The sequence below is a fragment of the Anomaloglossus baeobatrachus genome, chromosome 9 (assembly GCF_048569485.1).
Source record: "Anomaloglossus baeobatrachus isolate aAnoBae1 chromosome 9, aAnoBae1.hap1, whole genome shotgun sequence".
Lineage (NCBI taxonomy): Eukaryota > Metazoa > Chordata > Amphibia > Anura > Aromobatidae > Anomaloglossus > Anomaloglossus baeobatrachus.
The window spans coordinates 34,759,128-34,785,851 of record NC_134361.1 but is presented as its reverse complement, the minus strand read 5'-3'; the positions used below and the strand labels follow the sequence as shown (position 1 = coordinate 34,785,851).

At 51.3% G+C, this 26,724-nt stretch overlaps 2 protein-coding genes across 2 annotated transcripts in view; one reads left to right on the top strand and one right to left on the bottom strand.

The window, feature by feature from the left end:
* Positions 1-7,963, top strand: part of PSMD8 (proteasome 26S subunit, non-ATPase 8) — a 63,685-nt gene extending 55,722 nt beyond the window's left edge. Inside the window, exons 6-7 of the mRNA XM_075322546.1 lie at positions 5,001-5,112; positions 6,972-7,963. Coding sequence (XP_075178661.1) covers positions 5,001-5,112; positions 6,972-7,109 — 250 coding nt within the window. The 3' untranslated portion in view covers positions 7,110-7,963. The remainder of the gene's footprint in view (positions 1-5,000; positions 5,113-6,971) is intronic.
* Positions 7,964-13,837: 5,874 nt separating this feature from the next.
* LOC142251031 (uncharacterized) overlaps positions 13,838-26,724 on the bottom strand; it is a 36,419-nt gene continuing 23,532 nt past the window's right edge. Inside the window, exon 3 of the mRNA XM_075323527.1 lies at positions 13,838-14,078. Within this exon, the coding sequence (XP_075179642.1) occupies positions 14,036-14,078 (43 nt within the window). The 3' untranslated portion in view covers positions 13,838-14,035. The remainder of the gene's footprint in view (positions 14,079-26,724) is intronic.

Below are 26,724 nucleotides of genomic sequence, written 5' to 3'. Positions count from 1 at the left end.
AGTGTCCGAGCTAGCGGCGTTATCTTGCAAATCTCCCTTCCTGGTGTTTCACCAAGACAAGGTAGTACTGCGTCCAATTCCAGAGTTTTCTCCCAAGGTGGTTTCTTCCTTTCATCTCAATCAGGATATCACTTTACCATCTTTGTGTCCGCATCCAGTTCACCAATTTGAAAAGGGTTTACATCTGTTGGACCTGGTGAGAGCACTCAGGATTTACATTTCTCGCACGGCGGCTCTACGCCGTTCTGATGCGCTCTTTGTCCTAGTCGCTGGTCAGCATAAGGGATCGCAAGCTTCCAAATCCACCCTGGCGCGGTGGATCAAGGAACCAATTCTTCACACATACCGTTCTGCTGGGCTTCCGATTCCATCTGGACTGAAGGCCCATTCTACCAGAGCCGTGGGTGCGTCCTGGGCATTGCGGCATCAGGCTACGGCTCAGCAAGTGTGCCAAGCGGCTACCTGGTCGAGTCTGCACACGTTTACCAAACACTATCAAGTGCATACCTACGCTTCGGCAGATGCCAGCCTAGGTAGACAGGTCCTTCAGGCGGCGGTGGCCCACCTGTAGGAAGAGGCTGTCTGACAGCCCGTTCATGTGGTATCTTTTTACCCACCCAGGGACTGCTTTTGGACGTCCCACTGTCTGGGTCTCCCAATTAGGAGCGAAAAAGAAGAAGGGAATTTTGTTTACTTACCGTAAATTCCTTTTCTTCTAGCTCCAATTGGGAGACCCAGCACCCGCCCTATTTGTTCTTAGGGTTTCGTTTTTCGGGTGCACATGTTGTTCATGTTGTTTCTTAAGTTCTCCGATCGTGTTATCGGATTGAATTTGTTTTTGAAACTGTTATTGGCTTTCCTCCTTCTTGCTTTGGTACTAAAACTGAGGAATCTGTACTCCTACGGGAGGGTGTATAGCCAGAAGGGGAGGGGCCTTACACTTTTAAGTGTAGTTCTTTGTGCGGCCTCCAGAGGGCAGTAGCTATACACCCACTGTCTGGGTCTCCCAATTGGAGCTAGAAGAAAAGGAATTTACGGTAAGTAAACAAAATTCCCTTCTTTAATACCAAGCATGACAAAACACAATACATTGCAGAATCATGGAGCTAAGTATACAGACACTCTCAGCAGGGAATGATCCAATTCCACCAGGAACTCCACACAGACAAAATAGGAATAAAGCAATAGTATCAAAACAGAGAAAAACAATAAGCAGAGGTACAAAGACCAACTTATCGGAGAGGAGTTCTGGTAGAGCGCAGGGCTGGATTCAGAATGTCCTAAACACACAGGAAATCAATTGAGCACCGGCAAGGAACAGGAGAAAACTACTCAGTTATATAGTCCCAGTCTGAAAGGCCTGATTGCCAGTCCTCTACAGGTGTGTGGCTCTCATTCCACAAGTCAACTGCACCGCCAGCACTGACCACAAGAGGGAGCCCCAAACTGGAAAATGTATTCACAGCAGAGCACATAGCCCAAAGGGGCAGCAATTTTTTTTCTTCAAAGAGGGTCTGTGTCTTCATAGATCCTCATGGGCGTGTCTTTAGGCTGCTCAGCATTATCCTGCAAGCCATGCCCCCTTGTAACGCCCATGAAGGGTACTACTAAGTAAAAAAGGCCCATTTCTCTGGAACCATGTGGTCAATTTGGGAGAAAAAAAAGGCATACTAAAGTGAGCTGCAGAAATAAAATGAGCCATCTTGACCTGACCACAGTCCCCTTTTAACCCCTTCACGACCTTTGACAGATCTATCCGTCATGGATCGTATGAGGTTAAGCTCCGCCCACTGCCGTGGGCAGGTTGCGGTGATCGGCGCACATATCAGCTGTTTTCAACAGCTGACGTGTGCCTACATGTTATGAGTGGAATCGCATTCCACCCGTAACATTAACCCCTTACATCTCGCTGCCAAAGTCTAGCAGCGAGATGTATATACGCGCGGTCAGGATTTTCACTTACCGCCGCCCCCACCGGAAGTCACGTGAGTTCCATGGTAGCACAGGGTCATGTGATGACGCCTGCAGCTATGACGAGTCACTTTCGTTTTCACTCGGCCCGGAGCCGAATGAATCAGGAAGTGACCGTATCTGCTGTTTACAGCTGTATAGCTGTGATCAGCAGATACGGCAGAGCGATCAGATTGCTGATCGCTATAGTCCCCTAGGGGGACTAGTAAAATAAAAAAAAGTAAAAAAAAAGTTTTAAATAAAAAAAAAACCCCTAAGTTCGAATCACCCCCCTTTAAGCCCATTGAAAATTAAAGGGTTAAAAAAAATTAAATATACACATATTTGGTATCAATCATGTACGAAAAATATCATTTTATTCATTAAAATACATATGAACTGTTATAAAATTACAATTACACAGGTGGAAAAAACCGACCTAAGAGTGAAACATGAAAGTGAGGGGAGAATAAGAGGGGGACGGGGAAGAGTTGTGGGGCAACCCCACCAACCAGGACCAACCAACCAGGGATTAATTATTATTATGGTGCCACCGGTCACATGGGATGTCATGTAATGATTTATGGCTGAAAAACCAGTCCGGGCGATCCAATAAGTGTCAAAAATTGTCTGCAGAATGCATATACCTGTATTGATGTGTTCCCCAGGAACACCGCAGTCTTGTGAATCAACTAGATCGCCGCACGGAACCACCGGCAAGGATAACCAACATGGGATTGTCTCAGTACCAATGTACATATAGTAAATCCAGGCCTGGTGCACCGCGCAGACGACACAGTGTAGTGAAACCAATTGGTTCCTGTGATGTGACTGCGGCAGTATAGTACAGGGAAGACTGCAAAACCGTGTACCTATATAAAAAAGGGGGTATATGCTAATGCCCGCTGGGACTGAGCAGCCACAGTGTAATATGTGTTCTGACAGCAGGCTGCAGGGAGCTGCAGAGCAAGCGAAAAAGGACAGTGCATAAATGAGAGTGAGCGATCACTGTGCAGCAACCCGGGGCAGCATGCAGTCAGACAGAGCCAGTCATATGGTGGAACACAGAATGTAAAGATACCTGATGGTTGGTGCTGGGGGCGGGGGGCTGTTTCCCCGCCCCCAGCACCAACCATCAGGTATCTTTACATTCTGTGTTCCACCATATGACTGGCTCTGTCTGACTGCATGCTGCCCCGGGTTGCTGCACAGTGATCGCTCACTCTCATTTATGCACTGTCCTTTTTCGCTTGCTCTGCAGCTCCCTGCAGCCTGCTGTCAGAACACATATTACACTGTGGCTGCTCAGTCCCAGCGGGCATTAGCATATACCCCCTTTTTTATATAGGTACACGGTTTTGCAGTCTTCCCTGTACTATACTGCCGCAGTCACATCACAGGAACCAATTGGTTTCACTACACTGTGTCGTCTGCGCGGTGCACCAGGCCTGGATTTACTATATGTACATTGGTACTGAGACAATCCCATGTTGGTTATCCTTGCCGGTGGTTCCGTGCGGCGATCTAGTTGATTCACAAGACTGCGGTGTTCCTGGGGAACACATCAATACAGGTATATGCATTCTGCAGACAATTTTTGACACTTATTGGATCGCCCGGACTGGTTTTTCAGCCATAAATCATTACATGACATCCCATGTGACCGGTGGCACCATAATAATAATTAATCCCTGGTTGGTTGGTCCTGGTTGGCGGGGTTGCCCCACAACTCTTCCCCGTCCCCCTCTTATTCTCCCCTCACTTTCATGTTTCACTCTTAGGTCGTTTTTTTCCACCTGTGTAATTGTAATTTTATAACAGTTCATATGTATTTTAATGAATAAAATGATATTTTTCGTACATGATTGTTGCCTTAATTCTCCAATTCCTCCGGTTTTCTATGTTCCTCGGAGTAGGCATCTCCTTATGGGACACTACTAAGTGGCTCCATAGGGTGGATATTTAGTATGGCTAAATTTTTGTTTATAACATATTTGGTATCGCTGCGTTCAGAAATGCCCGATCTATCAAAATATAAAATCAAGTAATCTGATTGTTAAAACTGTGTAGTGGCAAAAAAATTCCAAACGCCAAAATTACGTTTTTTGGTCGCCGCACGTTTTACGCAAAATGCAATAACAGGCGATCAAAACGTAGTATCTGCGCAAAAATGGTACCATTAAAAACGTCAGCCCGAGACGCAAAAAATAAGCAGTCACTGAGCCATAGATCCCAAAAAATGAGAACGCTATGGGTTTCGGAAAATGGCGCAAAACGTACGCCACTTTTATTGGACAAACTTGTGAATTTTTTTTTTTTTAACCCCTTGGATACAAGTAAACCTATACATGTTTGGTGTCTACAAACTCGCACCGACCTGAGGCATCACACCCACACATCAGTGTTACCATATAGTGAACACTGTGAATAAAACATCCCAAAAGCTATTGTGCCACCACACTTTTTTTTTTTTTTTGCAGTTTTTCCACACTTGGAATTTTTTTGCTGTTTTCCAGTACACCATATGGTAAAACGTATGGTTTCATTTAAAAGTACAAGTCGTCCCGCAAAAAAACAAGCCCTCATATGGCAAGATTGAACGAAAAATAAAAAAGTTACGGCTCTCGGAAGAAGGGGAGCAAAACGCAAAAACGGAAAGTGCCTGGGGGCTGAAGGGGTTAAATCACATTTCAATAGCCATAACATTTTTTATTTTTTTTTATATTCTTCATCTATGCTTCTATATGAGATGTGTAGTATCTTGTAATATGTGTAAATTGTATATTTTTGGGTAGAGTTGAAAAGAAACTGCAAAAAGTGCGTATACAGTATGAATCTGTACGGCAAGGGGCAGCTGAGGTCCTCCTTTATCAGTGTGATCCTCTTACATGACGCCTCGGAGGATTTTATAGACTGCATTTCTCCTTTTATATAGCAGTGCACCACTATACATGCACTAATATATAATGCTCGGTCATAGAGGATATTTTCCTGCTGTTTTTCAGCACTCTTAGTCATAGATCAGCATTCTAATAATGTTCCCTCTGCAGGGATGAGATCGCCGGCTGCATTGAGAAGGCCTACGAGAAGATCCTCTTCAATGAAGCCACCAGGATATTGTTCTTCAGTACTCCAAAGAAAATGACAGACTATGCAAAGAAGGTGAATATGGATGAGAATCTCCTGGAAAATCCACCCTACTGGTGGGGCAGAATGGATTCTGCAATAGTGGAAGATACCCAGGACCGTCTCACTGAATTCTGGGCAGAGTTAAGATATGAATGCCTTTTTGGGGGGCATTTAATTTTATTTTTTTAAATGCATGTATTTTTGGCTAAAAATAATTATTTCAATTGAGTTTCATTAAAAGCTTTCCACCATTTGCCCTGTTTTTATTACTGGCTGCAGAATTGGCTAAATAAGAATATCAGGGAACTCGTTGATTTTTAGTTTACTTGAGCCCCTCTCTGCTGATTTATGACCCCATCATAATTTGTGCTAAACTTTTTTTTGATTTATTTTTTTTACTTTTTTTGGTCATGTATCAGCTGAGAGAAGCTAAGGAAAAGACAACTAAAAACCAGTCTGAATGGATCCACTGATGGATCCTTAGTTATCCCATTATGCAGCCAGCAATGGACAGGGGCGACAGAATGGTGCAAAATTTTTAATGTTTGCAATCAATCTTCATTATTTTAGGCCAAAAGAATGCACACATTTAAGTTTAAAAATATTATTATATTATATTAGGGCACCTGCCTATAAATAGTCAGGCAGTCCACACGTTGGCGTGTGTGTAAAAAAGACAAAAAAAAATATATATAGTCCGTGGAGCCGGCCCGGCCCCTCCGTGGCGCCGGCCCGGCCCCTCCGTGGCGCCGGCCCGGCCCCTCCGTGGCGCCGGCCCGGCCCCTCCGTGGCGCCGGCCCGGCCCCACCGTGGCGCCGGCCCCTCCGTGGCGCCGGCCCGGCCCCTCCGTGGAGGCGGCCCGGCCCCTCCGTGGCGGCGGCCCGGCCCCTCCGTGGCGGCGGCCCGGCCCCTCCGTGGCGGCGGCCCGGCCCCTCCGTGGCGGCGGCCCGGCCCCTCCGTGGCGGCGGCCCGGCCCCTCCGTGGCGGCGGCCCGGCCCCTCCGTGGCGGCGGCCCGGCCCCTCCGTGGAGGCGGCCCGGCCCCTCCGTGGAGGCGGCCCGGCCCCTCCGTGGAGGCGGCCCGGCCCCTCCGTGGAGGCGGCCCGGCCCCTCCGTGGAGGCGGCCCGGCCCCTCCGTGGAGGCGGCCCGGCCCCTCCGTGGAGGCGGCCCGGCCCCTCCGTGGAGGCGGCCCGGCCCCTCCGTGGAGGCGGCCCGGCCCCTCCGTGGAGGCGGCCCGGCCCCTCCGTGGAGGCGGCCCGGCCCCTCCGTGGAGGCGGCCCGGCCCCTCCGTGGAGGCGGCCCGGCCCCTCCGTGGAGGCGGCCCGGCCCCTCCGTGGAGGCGGCCCGGCCCCTCCGTGGAGGCGGCCCGGCCCCTCCGTGGAGGCGGCCCGGCCCCTCCGTGGAGGCGGCCCGGCCCCTCCGTGGAGGCGGCCCGGCCCCTCCGTGGAGGCGGCCCGGCCCCTCCGTGGAGGCGGCCCGGCCCCTCCGTGGAGGCGGCCCGGCCCCTCCGTGGAGGCGGCCCGGCCCCTCCGTGGAGGCGGCCCGGCCCCTCCGTGGAGGCGGCCCGGCCCCTCCGTGGAGGCGGCCCGGCCCCTCCGTGGAGGCGGCCCGGCCCCATGATTGGACCTCAGTCGCAATGACACTCGGTTCCCGCTGTGCTGCCAGTGTGAGCAGAGTGTCATGTGAGGGTCGCAGTAGATCCCCTAAAACAGAGACCCAGAGATGGAGGAATCCCAAATATCGTTCTGTCTGCAGATACCGGACCATCGCGTACAGTATCTGCTGACACATTACCCTTCCACACCGGATCCCCGTTTTTATTGTTGAGCTGTAGAAGTGGTGACAATACACACAATATAAACACCTCTTCGTCTTCTCTTCTTGTCTTTCCAGCGCGGTTGGGTACTGGGTCCGAATAACTACTACAGTTTCAGCAGCCAGCAGCAGAATCCGGAGGAGGCCACGATCCCTTCCACTGAATTAGCCAAACAAGTGATTGAGTATGCCCGCCAGCTGGAAATGATCGTATAAAGCGAAAGGGAGGTCGTCCAAGCCAACTTCCCCCTTGTGTTCCCTTTTCCGGTCTGCCCGTCCACTCGCCATCTTCACTTTTGGTATCTCGTTAATTTTATAGACAGTAGATTTTGGAGGGGGAGGGGGGGGGGTCGGGGATATTTTATAAGCAGATTTATTAATTAAACCCGTGGGCAGGTTTGATGAAGCGGTGCCACCTTCAGCAACGTAAATAAATGCCTTTTTTCTTTCTTTTGGGAACGGAGCAAATACTTTTCGACACACTTTAAAGATATCTGCTGAAGTTTTTGCTGCAAGAAGGTCAACAAGACCCATATATTTTAGCAAAAGCCGGTGGGTTTAAAGGGGGTGGTCACAACCCGATGCCCCCCCTTCAAATCAAGCTGTCTAGGTGAATTGGTTAATACTTCTGGGCGACCACACAATTTCCCCATAGAGGACTGATCTGGCTAATGGAGGGTAAGGGTCTGGCAACTGGGCTGTCCGGTTGGATAAAAACCTGACTTGCAATACTCTTGCTTGGTATATATCTGTATATATGGTCCAGTGTAGACCTCTGGTCCGGGGCACCATTGCTGTACTGGCTTGAGGTAACACATCCAAAGTGCTTTTATAATTTTGGCAATGGTTTCTACCATCTTGGTCAGTCCCAGTCCCTCTGCTTGGCCCAGACGTTGTCAGTGGCTCTTTCTACCACCATGGGGATCTTTTTGGGTTTGGCTGGATGAGGGCAGAGCAATATAGCCTTGATACTATTAGAGGCCTGTATTTAAATGGACCTGGAAAAATAATATTTGTCTACACAACCTTGTATTTAATTGTGATTAAGAATAAAAGCCGATCTTTTGAGACTTTTTATTGGACGGGTCAATATTGCCTATTGAAGAGCGGGTTCGCTTCAGACAACTTATTTTGAGGTCTTCTCCCTCTTGGTATTCGTCCAGAAGATTCCCCGCCTTACAAGAGGTGCCCATCGCCCTGCGTGTGTATAGGAGGGCATCCATTTATGAGCCAACCTCGATCAATTCCAGGCTACGGAACCTGCAGAATAACGGGGCTGCCGAAAACGCCAGTACCCACTGATAAACACTGTGTGTATGGACGAACGGAAGGGTTCTGGCTTTACTCTGTAATCTTAGCCATATCTTTTTAGTTTACAGACTCTGCAGTTTATTACGTGTGTGTGTGTGTGTGTGTGTGTGTGTGTGTGTGTGTGTGTGTGTGTCTTTTTACGGACTATAAGACGCACCCTGTTTTTAGAGAAGGAAAATAAAATTTTAAGCAAAAAATGTGGTCATGACACACTGTTATGGGGCGAGGATCTGCTGCTGTCACTATTATGGGGGTAATGTCCTCAAATTCTCTACTAAGGTACCCCATCCTGGTAATGATCCTCCTGCCTTGTGTGTATATGTATGTACTAGAAGGTGGCCCGATTCTACGCATCGGGTATTCTAGAATTTACGTATTGTGTAGTTCATGTATGATTTTTGTTTATATATATATATATATATATACATATATATATATATATATATATATATATATATATATATATATAGATGTTGTTGTGTGTAGTTACCAAGTGTTTGTGTAGGGGCTGTACATGTTCTGGGTGTTGTCTGGGTGTGGCGGGGGGTGAGAGCGGTGTTGTTTGTGTGTTGCGTTGTTTGTGTGTTGCGTTGTTTGTGGAGCGCTGTGTGTGTGTGTTGCGCAGTTTGTGTGGGTGTGGGGTGTGTGTGTGTTTTTGGGGGGAGGTGTGCACCCCCCATCGTGCTCCATCCCCCATGCTGCGCACCCCCCCCCATCGTGCTCCATCCCCCATGCTGCGCACCCCCCCATCGTGCTACATCCCCCATGCTGCGCACCCCCCATCGTGCTACATCCCCCATGCTGCGCACTCCATCGTGCTCCATCCCCCATGCTGCGCACCCCCATCGTGCTCCATCCCCCATGCTGCGCACCCCCATCATGCGTGCTCCATCCCCCATGCTGCGCACCCCCATTGTGCGTGCTCCATCCCCCATGCTGCGCACCCCCATTGTGCGTGCTCCATCCCCCATGCTGCGCACCCCCATCGTGCGTGCTCCATCCCCCATGCTGCGCACCCCCATCGTGCGTGCTCCATCCCCCATGCTGCGCACCCCCATCGTGCGTGCTCCATCCCCCATGCTGCGCACCCCCCATCGTGCTCCATCCCCCATGCTGCGCACCCCCCATCGTGCTCCATCCCCCATGCTGCGCACCCCCCATCGTGCTCCATCCCCCATGCTGCGCACCCCCCATCGTGCTCCATCCCCCATGCTGCGCACCCCCCATCGTGCTCCATCCCCCATGCTGCGCACTCCCCATCGTGCTCCATCCCCCATGCTGCGCACTCCCCATCGTGCTCCATCCCCCATGCTGCGCACTCCCCATCGTGCTCCATCCCCCATGCTGCGCACTCCCCATCGTGCTCCATCCCCCATGCTGCGCACTCCCCATCGTGCTCCATCCCCCATGCTATAATAGTTCTCCTATTATACTCAGAGGAGTATAATAGGAGGACTATAATAGGAGGAGTAGTCCTGGGGGGAGAGGAGTATAATGCCGGCTCCCTGCACATGTGTACCGGGAGCCGGTGAACGCTGGTAACTATGATACACATCGGGTAACTAAGGGACCTTAGTTACCCGATGTGTATAATGGTTACCAGTGTTCACCGGCTCCGTCACGATCCCAGCATCGCAAGGGTATGTCTGGCGCTGCTGGGATCGTGACGGAGCCGGTGTACACTGGTAACTATGATACACATCGGGTAACTAAGGGACCTTAGTTACCCGATGCGTATAATGGTTACCAGCGTTCACCGGCTCCGTCACGATCCCAGCAGCGCAAGGTTATGTCTGGCGATGCGTGCGGAGTGTCGGGGCAAGCAGCCAATCCATGCAGGGGGCGGGGCAGGCCGAAGCGAGCGGCCAATCTGTGGGGGTGGGTGGGGCCAGGCTGAGCCCGGCGGCCAATCCGCTGTTTGTCACCGTAAGGACACAATTTTGGAGCAAGACAGACAGACAGATAGACAGACAGAATAAGGCAATTATATATATATATAGATATGTATATGTCCCTCATCCTGGTATAGCCCCATCTTGCTATATGCTGCCATCCTGGTATGTGCTCCCATCCTGGCATATGGCCGTATCCTGTCCTGCTCTCTATGCGCCCATCATCCTGCGCTCTATGCGCCCATCATCCTGTGCCACACACAGAAAAAAAAATATAAACATTTATATTCACCTTTCCTCGCTCCACACAGCATCGCTCCTCCTCCATCTGTGCCGGCAGCGCTGTGTGGAGCCGGCCAAGATCCCTGCAGCATCGCGATCTCCTCCTGTCTGTGCCGGCGCGGCTGTGTGGACACGTGCGCACAGCGATGACGTAATCGTTGTGAGCACCACTAGTCTCCACACATCCGTGGCCGGCACAGTCAGGAGGAGATCGCGATGCTGCAGGGATCGTGGCCGGCTCCACACAGCGCTGCCGGCACAGACTGAGGAGGAGCGATGCTGCAGGGGAACGGTGAGTATACTGATTCACTGCACCGCACGCTGATGATGCGCGGGGAGCAGTGAATACAGCCGCACATGATCACTCCAGGCTGCAGTTGCCAGGGGTGATCATGCGGGCAGGCTCTTTAGTATGCGCGCAGCCCCCGCCCATCACCCCGCCCACCTGTCAGCGCTGGGAGGATGGGCGTGCATATGTAAAGAGTGGGCCCTGGTGGTCACGGCAGGCGCTGCTGCAGCCTGCTCGTGACCCCGATGACCAGCTCCACCGCAGCACCCTCATTCCCCACAGCCTTACATTCAGACTATAAGATGCACATCCCCCACTTTCCCCCAACATTTGGGGGGGAAAGTGCGTCTTATAGTCCGAAAAATACGGTATATATGCTACCAATCAAAAGTTTAGGGTCATTTAATATTTCCTTATTTTTGAAAGAAAAGAACATTTTTTTTTTTCTTCTTCAATGAAGCTAGCATTAAACAGAAGTCCCCTCTATGCATTGTTAATGTGGTAAATGACTATTCTGGCTGCAAACGTCTGGTTTTTAATGCAATATCTACATAGGTGTATAGAGGCTCATTTCCAACAACCACCACGCCAGTGTTCTAATGGTACATGTTTGCTAACTGTGTTAGAAAGCTAATGGATGTTTAGAAATTCCTTGTGCAAGTATGATAGCACAGCTGAAAACAGTTTTGCTGATTAGAGAAGCTATAAAACTGACCTTCTTTTGAGCTAGTTGAGAATCTGGAGCATTACATTTGTTGGTTCCATTAAACTCTCAAAATGGCCAGAAAAAGAGAACTTTCATGTGAAGATTATTCTTGTTCTTAGAAATGAAGAATATTTCATGCGAGACATTGCTAAGAAACTGAAGATTTCCTACAACGGTGTGTACTACTCCCTTCAGAGGAGAGCACAAACAGGCTGTAACCAGAGTAGAGAGAAGTGGGAGGCCGCGCTGCACAACTGAGCAACAAGACAAGTACATTAGTGTCTCTAGTGTGAGAAATTGACGCCTCACAGGTCCTCAACTGGCAGCTTCATTAAATAGTACCTGCAAAATGCCAGTGTCAACGTCTACAGTGAGGAGGCGACTCCGGGATGCCGGCCTTCAGGGCAGAGTGGCAAAGAAAAAGCCATATCGAAGTCTGGCTAATAAAAGGAAAAGATAAATATGGGCAAAAGAACACAGACATTGGACAGAGGAAGATTGGAAAAAAGTGTTATGGACAGACGAATCAAAGTCTGAGGTGTTTGGATCACACAGAAGAACATTTGTGAGATGCAGAACTACTGAAAAGATGCTGGAAGAGCGCCTGACGCCATCTGTCAAGCATGGTGGAGGTAATGGGATGGTCTAGGGTTGCTTTGTTGCTGCTACAGTGGGAGATTTGTACGATGTGAAAGGGATTTTGAATAAGTTAGGCTATCACTCCATTTTGCAACGCCATGCCATACCCTGTGGACAGCGCTTGATTGGAGCCAATTTCATCCTACAACAGGACAATGACCCAAAGCACACCTCCAAATTATGCATGAACTATTTAGGGAAGAAGCTGGCAGCTGGTATCCATCTGTAATGGAGTGGCCAGCCCAGTCACCAGACCTCAACCCTATAGAGCTGTTGTGGGAGCAGCCTGACCGTATGGTGCAAAAAGTGCCCATCAAGCCAATCCAACTTGTGGGAGGGGGAAGCATGGGGCGAAATATCTCCAGATAACCACCGCAAATTAACAGCTAGAATGCCAAAGGTCTGCAAAGCTGGAATCGCTGCAAAGAAGCATTCTGTGCCAAAAGCAAAGTGTGAAGAGAAAATTATTATTTCAAGTAAAAATCATTATTTCTAACCCCGTCACTGTCTGGACGATATTTTCTATTCATTATGCAACTCACCTGATAAATAAAAGTACGATTTTTTCATGGAAAAGACAACATTTTCCGGGAGACCACAAACTTTTGAACAGCAGTGTGTGTGTGTGTGTGTGTGTGTGTGTGTGTGTGTATATATAATATAAATATATATATATATATATATAATAATCTAGCTGTACTACCCGGCTTCGCCCGGGTTAATAACTGCTGTTAACAAAATAGAATGTATTCTGCACACAAAAACCACAAAACAAATAGATAGATTTGTAATTATAATGTCTGTCTCCCCCTCTGTATGTATCTGTCTGTCTCTTTCCCTGTCTGTCTCAATCTTTCCCTGCCTGTCTATCTCTTTCCCTGTTTGTCACTTTCCCTCTCTTTCCCTGTCACTTTCCCTCTGTCTCTTTCCCTGTGTCTCTGTCTCTTTACCTGTCTTTGTCTGTCTCTTACCCTATCTGTCTCTTTCCCTGTCTGTCTCTTTACCTGTCTCTTTCCCTGCCAGTCTGTCTTTGTGTCTGTCTCTTACCCTGTCTGTCTCTTTCCCTGGCTGCATTGTGACATGCCAACATTCCATATAAGGGCGTGGCTGCACATTCTTCTGAAGTTCTGGCTGCACTGAGGCTCCCAGCTCCATTCGCTTTAATGGAGGCAGGTTTTTTGGTGAATAACTGTAAAGCGCAGGGTTAAAATTTCCCCTCAAAACATAGGCTATGACGCTCTCGGTGTCCTGAAGTGTGAGTGTGCAAAATTTTGTGGCTGTAACTGCGACGGTGCAGATGCAAATCCCGGACACACACACACACCTTTATATATTAGATGTATAGCGGCATGTTCCTTGGCTGCTGCACGAAGGTCCTGCAAATTGATTTTTGCTCCGCTCTAATTGTATCATGAGCTGGCTCAGGACCCTTGAGACTCCTGGTCTGATAGCGTCACCTCCTTTATGTTCCCACGATCAGAACCCACTGTCCTGGGCGCGGTAGGTCCTGATCTGCGGGGCCGCGAATCTCCTCCACAGAAGACCACAGTTTCTCGTGCCCGTGTGCAAAGAATCAACATGCTTGCGGGTCGGAGAGCCACACCGCAGGTCAGTTTACGCTGCAGACAGTACACGCATAGCGGGTAGGAGATTTCTATATCCCATCCACTGTGCTTATACTGTACATCACAGCGTTTTGGACGCACCTTAAACGCACTACGTCCAAAACGCTATGACCCTTGAACGTAGGCACGAAGCCTAATACTACATTTCCCTTGTAGTGGCCACACGTGATATGTAACGGCCGCGGACAGCTGACCCGGTGCACACATTTTGTATTTATTCTGCAGTTGGCCTGCAACACAGAAATAGGAAATGTTCCTCCCATTGTCCATGACCACATTGGTATAGTAATCCTTCTCTTCAGGATGCTCGGTGGGTGCAGTACTACTCCTCTCCAACCCTCATGAAGAATGGCGGTCCTGCAGAAGTTTGGTCCCATCGACTAAGAAAGATGCAACTTTTAGAGCGGTGATCCATTCCGGCTGTTCTGTGACACGGAAAACCTGTCGGTAAAAAGTGATCAGAAGGAGCTCTTCAAATAAAATCATTAATTGCCAGTGCCCCTTATATGCAATACAGTGTGTAGACAAACACGTGACCTCACGGGCATTATATCAGGAAGTGACTTGCCTGTAGTCTGTCCTTGCAAATAGTATACATTCCTCCTAGTGGTGTCTGCATTCTCCACAGTTGCCGCCTGCTTTGGATCTACTGGTTTATTGTAGTCTGACGTTGCAATTGATATTTGACGCACAATATTCATTTATTTTTTTAGCAGTCTTTGGAGTGAAAACTGAGCAGAAACTCCAAATCCTCAAAAATTTGGAGGTTGAGTTCCAAAAACTCCTCAATATGGTAGCAATCAGGTCCTTATTCGGAAGCCCTGTCAACCATCTCCTACCTGCTGGTGTACTTGAAATTGATTACACCTAGGCTACTTTACATATTTTGGTTGCACGGTGTGAGTATGGACTGCGATGTTTAGGCTGATCAGGGGGTCTCCTGACCCAAACACAACAACCACAGACATTATATAAGGCTAAGTTCGGGTCTGGAGAACCATGGCCAGTCCGTACTTGGATCGTGAAACAACCACCACAGACATATATGAGGCTGTTGAGTTCAAGTCTGGAGAGCTGAGACCCGTCCGTACCATGGATGTGTGAAAATGGCTATACTTTATTTATGATAGCTGACCTGAATTTAGCACCTGACCAGGTTTGTACAAGTACAGAAAGATCTGTACCCCCGCGCCCTCCTTGTCAGCACATGGGTAATGCTGTAGATGAAATAAGCTTGGGTCTTGGGTCATTAGCTAAACCAGACCCTCTTCTCTATGTGTTATGAATAGAAAGAGAAGGGGGATGGCTTTGCTATAAGACAGCCAGCCCCCTTCAAGTACGTTACTATTCAGAAGCTGAAAGGGAGCAGGTTTGGACTTCCTTTTTGTGTTAACTAACAAGGAAGCAGACTGAAACCAGGGCATCAGGTCAGATATCGTAACTTTATTTTTCTTCATCGTTCCTATGGGAGACCCAGACCATGGGTGTTTAGCTTCTGCCTCCGGAGGACACACAAAGTACTACACTAAAAGTGTAGCTCCTCCCTCCGAGCATATACACCCCCCCGGATGACAAATCCAACCAGTTCAATGCTTTGTGTTCAGGAGGTCACACACACACATGCATTCTCTGAATTTTGATTTTTGATTTCAAAGATTTGGAAGAAAAGCGGGTCCAATCTGGACTCCCGGCGGGTCCAATCTGGACTCCCGGCATGTCCCTTCTCACCCCACTGTGTCGGCGGTGCTGTTAAGGTTGATTTCAGGGCTGGAGCCCTTTCATGCCGCGCTCCTTCACCATCCCCTGAGGCTCTGGCTTGAAGTGGGAGCCATCACGGTTCTCACTGCTTTGCAGGAGACCGGTCTCCATCCGCAGCCCTTTCAGGATCCTGCCGGACGGAGCGATCACCCCCCAGGGACCTGGCACCTGCGTCTCACAAGCTAAGTACTGAGACGTTATTACCACAGAAAGTGGTCTTTCCAGGGGTCCCTTGTACTTTATTTGTGGGGGAGAGTGTGTTATATGTCTGTGTTAACATTTCCGGCCGGTTCTCCAGTTTTCACTGGAGAACCGCGCCGATGGTGCCTGCACGCTGGCCGCATGTTTAAATCTAGGCCCCGGCTTCGCCTGAGGCCTAGTTTCGATTTCACTGAGGGACAGTGTGGCTCCGCCCAGCGGCTGTTCAGCACAGGGAAGGGACACTCCTCACTGAGGAAAGCTTCCCTCCCCTGTATACCTCATTGGCCCTCCGGATCCAGCTCTGAGTAGGCCCCGCCCCCTCTCCTCGCTCACGGCGCCATTTTCTCAGCGTTCTCAATGTCTGCATAACCATATTGTGACAAATGGGGGCCTGGGCTGGGGGATCTGGAGGGCACAGAGATGCCCCTATGTTAAACGGTCTGGCAAGCCACAACCTCCGGTTGTGCTGCTGCTTATATACTCTGTTTATATACTCTGCTGGGGGTCATTCTGGACAGAGCCCCCACTTCTGCAGCATGTCTCCCATCAGAGCAAAGCTGCAAGGCTGTTCTTATTATGCACTGCATGTAGACTCGTACTGTCTGTACCGAGCACATAACCACATTGTGATGCCTGCTCTAACATAGTGGTGCCTCAGCCTGGAGGCTCATCCCCAGTGGTCCCTCCGGCTGCTCCAGCTCCGGTGGCTGAACCCCCGGCTTGAGCAGAATCCTTCTCTCTATGGGACAGCTGTCCCGGACACTGCTGAGCATGCATCAGCCCCCTTCCCAGGGCGCTTCTGCTGCCACGGCTCGCTCAGCAAAGCTCACAGAGGATTCTTCATCTGGTCTCAGACCCCGTCCTCCTAAAATGGAGACGCAGGGTCCCCTTTCCTTCCTCGCCCCGCGGCTCTGGTTCACGAGCCGACTCGCAGGACAAGGAGGATGCCTTTACTGGGGGCTCGGCGGCTTCTCCATGTACCCCATTGATCTGTCCGAAAGTGGCGCAGATGCTAATGATTTGATTGCGTCCATTATATTTGTACTGGATCTCAATCCGCCAGTATCAGAGGAACAACCCCCTCTGGCAGAAAAGCATCAGTATACCTTGCCTAAGAAAACAAGGAGTGTGTTCCTTATCCACTCCAGTTTTCAGGCCACTGTGACCAAGCCCAGAGCCTGTCCTGACAGACGCTTCCCAAAGCGTGGTTCTGATGACTGTTTCCCCCTTCCACCAGTGGTGGTCAAGGAGTGGGCTCATTCACCAAGGGTGGACCCTCCGGTGTCTAGACTTTTAGCCCGGACAGTTGTATCAGTGGCTGACGGCACCTCTCTAAGGATCCCACTGTCTGCCAGGTTGTCCTTCTGGCAAATCTATATATGAGGCGGCAGGGGCCTCGTTCTCCCCATCTTTTGCAGCAGTGCGGGCTCTCAAAGCCATCTCTGCTTCTCTGGAGGAGATGCATTCCCTCACCAGGGACTTTATGCCCGAAATGGTTGCCTTAACTTCCAGGCTTCAGTTTTTTTCATCCTATGCCATGCCTGCCATGCTGGAGACTGTCACCGCACTGCGGTGGCCTCGGCTACTTCCCTCACTATCCGCAGGCTCCTGTGGTTTCGAGAGTGGAAGGCAGATGCTTCTTAAGAAGTTCCTTGCTGGACTCCCCTTCTGGGACCAGTCTATTCGGTGAACAACTGGATGAAATTATTAAGGAAGCTTTTGGCAGGAAGAGTACTTCCATGCCACAAACCCAGGAAACCTGTCCAGGGCAGGAACCAGTCGAGGTTTCGTTCCTTTCGTTTCTCTAACTGGTCGTCCTCTAAGCCCTCGGCCTCGTCCACTAACTCAGCCAAGGTCCGTAAACTAACTGGCGCATGTAGCCGCGTCCTCAGATCTGGCCGCGCCAGTAACGTCCTTGGTCGGTGGCAGGCTCTCCCTCTTGGGCGACGTGTGGTTTCAACACGTCTTCGATCAGTGGGTGCGGGTTACCATCTCCCACGGCTACAGAATAGAATTCTATCCAGCCCGCCAAACAGATTTTTTCTGTCAACTCCCCCCTGCTCTAAGGCCGCTGCCTTCTCACAGGCCGTGGCATTCTTGCAGGCCAATGGAGTAATTGTACCAGTTCCCGACTGGGAAAGGTTCTGAGATTTCTACTCCAATCTCTTCTTAGTCCCCGAAAAGGACGGTACTTTCCGACCTGGATCTCAAGCTTCTCAACAAGCATGTTCAGGTGCGGCATTTTTGCATGGAATCTCTGCGATCAGTCAATGACCCAAGGAGATTTCTTAGCATCCATCGACATCAGAGATGTCTATCTGCATGTGCCAATCGCAGTTTCACACCAGCGTTGGCTACGTTTTGTAATCTGAGAGGAACATTTCCAATTCGTGGCTCTCCCCTTCGGGTTAGCCACGGCCCCTCGTGTATTCGCCAAGGTCATGGCAGCAGTGGTTGCGGTTCTGCACCTCCAAGGGTTGGTAGTGATTCCTTACCTGGACGACCTTCTAGTCAAGGGTTCATCCAGTGCAGACTGTCAGCGGAGTGTCTTGCTCACTCTCAGCGGAGTGTCTCGCTCACTCTCGCCACGCTTGCAAGTCCACTCTGACCCCGACCCAGGAACTTACGTACCTAGGGATGCAATTCGAGACTCTGCTGGCACTTGTGAAGTTGCCCTTAGTCAAACAGCAGTCCTTTCATCTGGCGGTTCGCTCTCTGCTGAGGCTCCGCCGTCATTCCATCAGGCACCTCATGCAGGTGCTGGGTCAGATGGTGGCGTCAATGGAAGCGGTTCCCTTTGCCAGTTCCATCTGCGTTCCCTGCAGCTGGACATTCTTCGCTGTTGGGACAAGGGACCTCTTCCTTGCACAGGCTGGTGGCTCTGTCGCCACAGACCAGGAGCTCTCTTTAGTGGTGGCTTCGGCCCCTCTCTCTGTCCCAGGGACGCTCCTTTCTGGCCCCGTCCTGGGTGATTCTCACCACGGATGCCAGTCTATCCGGCTGGGGAGCAGTGTTTCTCCACCACCGAGCACAGGGCACTTGGACTCCGTCCGAATCAGCCCTCTCGATCAATGTGCTGGAAATCAGGGCTGTACTCCTAGCTCTCGTAGTTTTTCACCACCTGTCGGCGGGCAAGCACATTCGAGTCCAGTCAGACAACGCGACAGCAGTTGCCTACATCAATCCCCAGGGTGGGACTCGCAGCCGCCTAGCCCTGTTGAAAATTCAACGCATCCTTCGGTGGATGGAGGACTCCCAAGTCCACCATATCCGCAGTCCACATCCCAGGCGTAGAAAACTGGGAGGCAGATTATCTCAGCCTCAAACCGTGGACAGCGGCGAGTGGGCCCTGCATCCGGCAGTGTTCCGGTCAATCTGCCGCAAATGGGGCACTTCGGAAGTGGATCTAATGGCATCCCGGCACAACAACAAGGTCCCGGTTTACATGGCTCGCTCCCACGATCCTCAGGCCTTGGCGGCGGGCGTGCTGGTTCAGGATTGGTCCCAGTTCCGTCTGGCCTACGTGTTTCCCCCTCTAGCTCTCTTGCCCAGAGTCCTGCGCAAGATCAGAATGGAGGGCCGTCGGGTCGTACTCATCGCCCCAGACTGGCCCAGGCGAGCTTGGTTCCCAGACCTGCTCCGTCTGTCCGTAGAGGTGCCGTGGCATCTCCCGGACCGCCCAGACCTTCTCTCACAGGGTCCGTTTTCCGCCAGAATTCTGTGGCTCTCAGATTGACGGCGTGGCTCTTGAGCCCTGGATCCTTACGGCTTCAGGCATTCCTTCCGAGGTCATCTTCACTATGACTCAGGCTCGGAAGTCTTCCTCGGCCAGGATTTACCACAGGACTTGGAGAATTTTCCTGTCCTGGTGTCGTTCTTCCGGCCATGCTCCTTGGCCGTTTTTCCTTGCCGACCATCCTGTCCTTTCTACAGTCCGGTCTGCAGCTAGGACTGTCCCTCTATTCCCTCAAGAGACAGGTCCCGGCTCTGTCAGTGTTGTTCCAGCGGCGTCTCGCTCGGCTGGCTCAGGTGCGCACCTTCATGCAGGGCGCATCTCACATCTTCCGCCTTACCGGCGGCCTCTGGATCCCTGTGACCTTGATCTGGTCCTCACGGCCTTACAGAATCCCCCTTTGAGCCTCTTAGGGAGGTTTCGTTGTTTCGTCTTTCACAGAAAGTGGTCTTTCTTTATCGCTCCTAATTGGGAGACCCAGACAATTGGTGTATAGCTACTGCCTCCGGAGGCCACACAAAGTATTACACTTAAAAGTGTAAGGCCCCTCCCCTTCTGGCTATACACCCTCCCGTGAGATCACGGGCTCCTCAGTTTTCATGCTTTGTGCGAAGGAGGCACACATACACGCATAGCTCCACTGTTTAGTCAGCAGCAGCTGCTGACTATGTCGGATGGAAGAAAAGAGGGCCCATATGGGGCCCCCAGCATGCTCCCTTCTCACCCCACTTTTGTCGGCGGTGTTTGTTAAGGTTGAGGTATCCATTGCGGGTACAGAGGCTGGAGCCCACATGCTGCATCCTTCCCCATCCCCCTTAGGGCTCTGGGTGAAGTGGGATTTACCGGTCTCCAGGCACAGAGACCGTGCTCCGTCCACAGCCCCTGGGGAATATGCTGGATATGGAGCGGAGTATCGTCAGGGACAGGGCCCTGCTACGCCAAGGTACTCTGTGTCCCCGTACAGTCCGCGCGCACACTGCAGCTTGCTGGGTGTGTTAGTGCGCCGGGGACAACAGCGCTGCGCGCTGGTGCCATTCCTATCTACAGCTTGCTGAGAGGGGACATGTATGTGAAACTGCCGCGCGGCCGCTGTTGTCAGTTTTTGCTGCGGCGCGGCTGGGACTTGTGGTGCGCCGGGGACTTCCGCGCTGGCCGTGCATATATCACGGCCGCGCTTATTACTAGAGTCCCCGGCTTTTGCGGCCTAGTTTCACTTCGTTCCCGCCCCCAGGCCTGCCAGTCAGGGGAAGGGCGGGATGCTGTACAGATTGTCAGCGCAGAGGGCTGGAGTCTGCTTTGCATACTCCAGCCCTCACACTGGGCACAGTGGGACGCCAGTTTCCCGCACTTTTGTTTGAGGCACGCCCACGATCCACCTCTCTTCTCAGGACGCCGGCAGCCATTCCTGTGTGCAGTCTGAGCTGGAGAGAGGAGGCTGGGAGACCCAGACACGGGATTCTGGTGCCCACACACCCGCTTTTCAGCGGGCGGTAAGCTGCCCTCAAGGGCTGACCCCCACTGGTGCCGAAGTGTATATTGTATTTTATGCTTACAGCTTTACATTGCACTGTACGGTCACTAGGGATCCTCTGCTATATACTCTCCTAGATTCTCAGAGGACACAACAGCATGTCGACCGCAAAAAGCAAAGGTGCCAAGGCACAGGCTTTTTATGCTGCTTGTACCGCTTGTGGGGCTGTTCTACCGGCAGGTTCCACTGACCCCCACTGTGTGCAGTGCTCGGCCCCTGTGGCACTTGCTCGGCCGGGGCCTCTGCTGGAGGTGACCCAGGCAGAACCTCCTGTAAATACTGTCCAGGTGACAGGGACGGAGTTTGCAGTCTTTGCTGACAGATTGTCTGTGACTATGACTAAAATTCTTGAAACATTGCAGTCTAGACCAGTACCTCAGGCCATGGGCACTGTTAACTCATTGCTCCCTGGTCCCCCTCAGTCGGAACAGCTCCTGGTTCCGGGGGTGTCTCTTGCATCCCAGGGTGATGGCTCTGACACGGACGACAGTCCCAGACAGCCTAAACGAGCTCGCTATGAGCGACCCTCGACTTCATCACACTGGTCAGGGTCTCAGCAGGACTCTCTGTATGATGAGGCGGAGATAGCTGATCAGGATTCTGATCCTGAAACCGCTCTCAATTTGGATACACCAGATGGTGACGCCATAGTGAATGATCTTATAGCGTCCATCAATAAAATGTTGGACATTTCTCCCCCTGCTCCTCCTGTGGAGGAGACAGCTTCACAGCAGGAGAAATTCCATTTCAGGTATCCAAAGCGTAAATTAAGTGTATTTCTGGACCACTCTGACTTTAGAGAGGCAATCCAGAAACACCACGCTTATCCGGATAAGCGTTTTTCCAAGCGGCTTAAGGATACACGTTATCCTTTTCCCCCAGACGTGGTCAAGGGCTGGACCCAGTGTCCCAAGGTGGACCCTCCAATCTCCAGGCTTGCAGCTAGATCCTTAGTTGCAGTGGAAGATGGGGCGGCACTTAAAGATGCCACTGACAGGCAGATGGAGCTCTGGTTGAAATCCATCTATGAAGCTATCGGCGCGTCGTTTGCTCCAGCATTCGCAGCCGTATGGGCACTCCAAGCTATTTCAGCTGGTCTTGCACAGGTTGACACGGTCACTCGTGCATCTGCTCCGCAGGTGGCACCCTTAACCTCTCAAATGTCTGCATTTGCGTCTTACGCGATTAATGCTGTCCTAGACTCTACGAGCCGTACGGCAGTGGCGTCCGCCAACTCCGTAGTTTTACGCAGAGCCTTGTGGTTAAGAGAATGGAAGGCAGATTCTGCTTCCAAAAAGTGTTTAACCAGTTTGCCTTTTTCTAGTGACCGACTGTTTGGGGAGCGCTTAGATGAGATCATTAAACACTCCAAGGGTAAAGATTCATCTTTACCTCAGCCCAGACAAAATAAACCCCAACAGAGGAGAGGACAGTCGGGGTTTCGGTCCTTTCGAGGCTCAGGCAGGTCCCAATTCTCCTCGTCCAAAAGGTCTCAAAAGGATCAGAGGAGCTCAGATTCTTGGCGAACTCAGTCACGCCCAAAAAAGACAGCCGGAAGACCCGCTACCAAGGCGGCTTCCTCATGACTTTCGGCCTCCTCTCTCCGCATCCTCGGTCGGTGGCAGGCTCTCCCGCTTTGGCGACATTTGGCTGCCACAGGTCCAAGACCGTTGGGTGAGAGACATTCTGTCTCACGGGTACAGGATAGAGTTCAGTTCTCGTCCTCCAACTCGCTTCTTCAGAACTTCTCCACCTCCCGACCGAGCCGATGCTCTGCGGCTGGCGGTGGCCACTCTAAGAGCGGAAGGAGTGGTGACCCCCGTTCCTCTTCTGGAACAAGGTCACGGTTTTTACTCCAATTTGTTTGTGGTGCCAAAAAAGGACGGGTCTTTCCGTCCTGTTCTGGACCTAAAACTGCTCAACAAGCATGTGAAGACCAGGCGGTTCCGGATGGAATCCCTCCGTTCCGTCATCGCCTCAATGTCTCAAGGAGATTTCCTAGCATCAATAGACATCAAAGATGCTTATCTCCACGTGCCGATTGCTCCAGAGCACCAGCGTTTTCTACGCTTCGTTATAGGAGACGAACACCTTCAGTTCGTAGCCCTGCCTTTCGGTTTGGCAACAGCTCCAAGGGTCTTCACCAAGGTCATGGCAGCAGTAGTTGCAGTCCTGCACTCTCAGGGTCACTCTGTGATCCCTTACTTGGACGATCTACTTGTCAAGGCACCCTCTCAAGAGGCATGCCAAAACAGCCTGAACGTTGCACTGGAGACTCTCCAGAGTTTCGGGTGGATCATCAACTTTTCAAAGTTAAATCTCACCCCGACCCAATCGATAACATACCTTGGCATGGAGTTTCATACTCTATCAGCGATAGTGAAGCTTCCGCTGGACAAACAGCGTTCACTACAGACAGGGGTGCAATCTCTCCTTCAAGGCCAGTCACACCCCTTGAGACGCCTCATGCACTTCCTAGGGAAGATGGTAGCAGCAATGGAGGCAGTCCCTTTCGCGCAGTTTCATCTGCGTCCACTTCAATGGGACATTCTCCGTCAATGGGACGGGAAGTCGACGTCCCTCGACAGGAACGTCTCCCTTTCTCAGGCGGCCAAGGAATCCCTTCAGTGGTGGCTTCTTCCCACCTCATTGTCAAATGGAAAGTCCTTCCTACTCCCATCCTGGGCGGTGGTCACGACGGACGCGAGCCTGTCAGGGTGGGGAGCAGTCTTTCTCCACCACAGGGCTCAGGGTACGTGGACTCAGCAAGAGTCCACCCTACAGATCAATGTTCTAGAAATCAGAGCAGTGTATCTTGCCCTACAAGCCTTCCAACAATGGCTGGAAGGCAAGCAGATCCGAATTCAGTCGGACAACTCCACAGCGGTAGCATACATCAACCACCAAGGTGGCACGCGCAGTCGGCAAGCCTTCCAGGAAGTCCGACGGATTCTCACGTGGGTGGAAGACACGGCTTCCACCATTTCCGCAGTTCACATCCCAGGCGTGGAAAACTGGGAAGCAGACTTCTTCAGTCGCCAGGGTATGGACGCAGGGGAATGGTCCCTTCACCCGGACGTGTTTCAGGAGATCTGTCGCCGCTGGGGGGTGCCGGACGTCGACCTGATGGCGTCACGGTACAACAACAAGGTCCCGGCTTTCATGGCACGGTCTCACGATCACCGAGCTCTGGCGGCAGACGCCTTAGTTCAAGATTGGTCGCAATTCCGGCTACCTTATGTGTTCCCACCTCTGGCATTGTTACCCAGAGTGCTGCGCAAGATCAGGGCCGACTGCCGTCGCGCCATCCTCGTCGCTCCAGACTGGCCGAGGAGATCGTGGTACCCAGATCTGTGGCACCTCACGGTAGGCCAACCATGGGCACTACCAGAACGACCAGACTTGCTATCTCAAGGGCCGTTTTTCCACCTGAATTCTGCGGCCCTGAACCTGACTGTGTGGCCATTGAGTCCTGGATCCTAGCGTCTTCAGGATTATCTCGAAATGTTATTACCACCATGAGGCAGGCTAGAAAACCATCCTCCGCCAAGATCTACCACAGGACGTGGAAGATATTCTTATCTTGGTGCGCGGCTCAGGGAGTTCCTCCCTGGCCTTTTGCATTGCCTACTTTTCTTTCATTCCTGCAATCCGGGTTGGAAAAAGGTTTGTCGCTCAGCTCCCTTAAAGGACAAGTCTCAGCGCTATCTGTATTTTTTCAGAAGCGACTAGCACGACTTCCTCAGGTACGCACGTTCCTGCAAGGGGTTTGTCATATCGTCCCTCCTTATAAGCGGCCGTTAGAGCCCTGGGATCTGAACAAGGTTCTAATTGCTCTCCAGAAGCCGCCTTTCGAGCCTATGAAGGATGTTTCCCTTTCTCGTCTTTCACAGAAAGTGGCTTTTCTAGTAGCGGTCACGTCTCTTCGGAGAGTGTCCGAGCTAGCGGCGCTCTCATGCAAATCTCCCTTCCTGGTGTTTCACCAGGACAAGGTGGTTCTACGTCCGGTCCCTGAGTTTCTCCCTAAGGTGGTATCTCCCTTTCATCTCAATCAGGATGTCACATTACCTTCTTTGTGTCCTCATCCAGTTCATCAATTTGAGAAAGGTTTGCATTTGTTGGATCTGGTCAGAGCACTCAGGATCTACATTTCCCGCACGGCGCCCATACGCCGCTCGGATGCACTCTTTGTCCTTGTCGCTGGTCAGCGTAAAGGGTCGCAAGCTTCCAAATCCACCCTAGCTCGGTGGATCAAGGAACCAATTCTTGAAACCTACCGTTCTGCGGGGCTTCCGGTTCCTTCAGGGCTGAAGGCCCATTCTACCAGAGCCGTGGGTGCGTCCTGGGCTTTACGGCACCAGGCTACGGCTCAGCAGGTGTGCCAGGCGGCTACCTGGTCGAGTCTGCACACCTTTACCAAGCATTATCAGGTGCATACCTACGCTTCGGCGGACGCCAGCCTAGGTAGACAAGTCCTTCAGGCGGCGGTTGCCCACCTGTAGGACAGGGCTGTTTGACGGCCCTATCACGAGGTATTCTTTTACCCACCCAGGGACTGCTTTTGGACGTCCCAATTGTCTGGGTCTCCCAATTAGGAGCGATAAAGAAGAAGGGAATTTTGTTTACTTACCGTAAATTCCTTTTCTTCTAGCTCCAATTGGGAGACCCAGCACCCGCCCTGTTTTATTAGGGATTTTTGGTTTTTTCGAGTACACATGTTGTTCATGTTGAATGGTTTCAGTTCTCCGATGTTTCTTCGGATTGAATTTGTCTTTAAACCTGTTATTGGCTTTCCTCCTTCTTGCTTTTGCACTAAAACTGAGGAGCCCGTGATCTCACGGGAGGGTGTATAGCCAGAAGGGGAGGGGCCTTACACTTTTAAGTGTAATACTTTGTGTGGCCTCCGGAGGCAGTAGCTATACACCAATTGTCTGGGTCTCCCAATTGGAGCTAGAAGAAAAGGAATTTACGGTAAGTAAACAAAATTCCCTTCTTCTGGTGGCCATAATTTCTCTCATAAGAGTCTCTGATTTGGCTGCGCTCTCTTCGGGATCACCCTTTTTGGTTTTTCACCAAGACAAGGTGGTCCTCCGTCCGACTCCGGACTTTCTCCCTAAGGTGGTGTCTCCTTTCCACCTTAACCAGGACATTTCATTGCCTTCCCTTTGTCCGGCCCCTGTGCATCGCTTTGAGAAAGCGTTGCTTACTCTGGATCTGGTGCTGACGCTCCGGATCTATGTGTCACGCACCGCTGTTCTTAGGCGGTGCACCTCTCTTTTGGTGCTGACCACAGGTCAGCGCAAGGGTCTCTCGGCTTCTAAACCGACCCTAGCTCGTTGGATTAGGTCGGCCATATCCGATGCCTACCAATGTTCTCAGGTGCCTCCCCCGCCGGGGATTAAGGCGCACTCGACCAGAGCTGTCGGTGCCTCTTGGGCCTTCAGGCACCAGGCTACGGCTCAGCAGGTCTGTCAGGCTGCCACTTGGTCTAGTCTGCACACCTTTTCGAAGCACTACCAAGTGCATGCTCATGCTTCGGCAGATGCGAGCTTGGGCAGACGCGTCCTTCGGGCGGTTGTCGCCCATTTGTGAAGTTAGGTTTTGCCTACTTCTTAGTTTCTGTTTATTTCCCACCCATGGACTGCTTTGAGACGTCCCATGGTCTGGGTCTCCCATAGGAACGATGAAGAAAAAGAGAATTTTATTTACTTACCATAAATTCTTTTTCTTATAGTTCCGACATGGGAGACCCAGCACCCTCCCTGTTGCCTGTTGGCAGCTTTCTTGTTCCGTGTGTTTTTCACCGGCTGTTGTTGTAGACAGAGGTTCCGGTTCTTCCGGGTTTGACTCTATCTCTACTTATG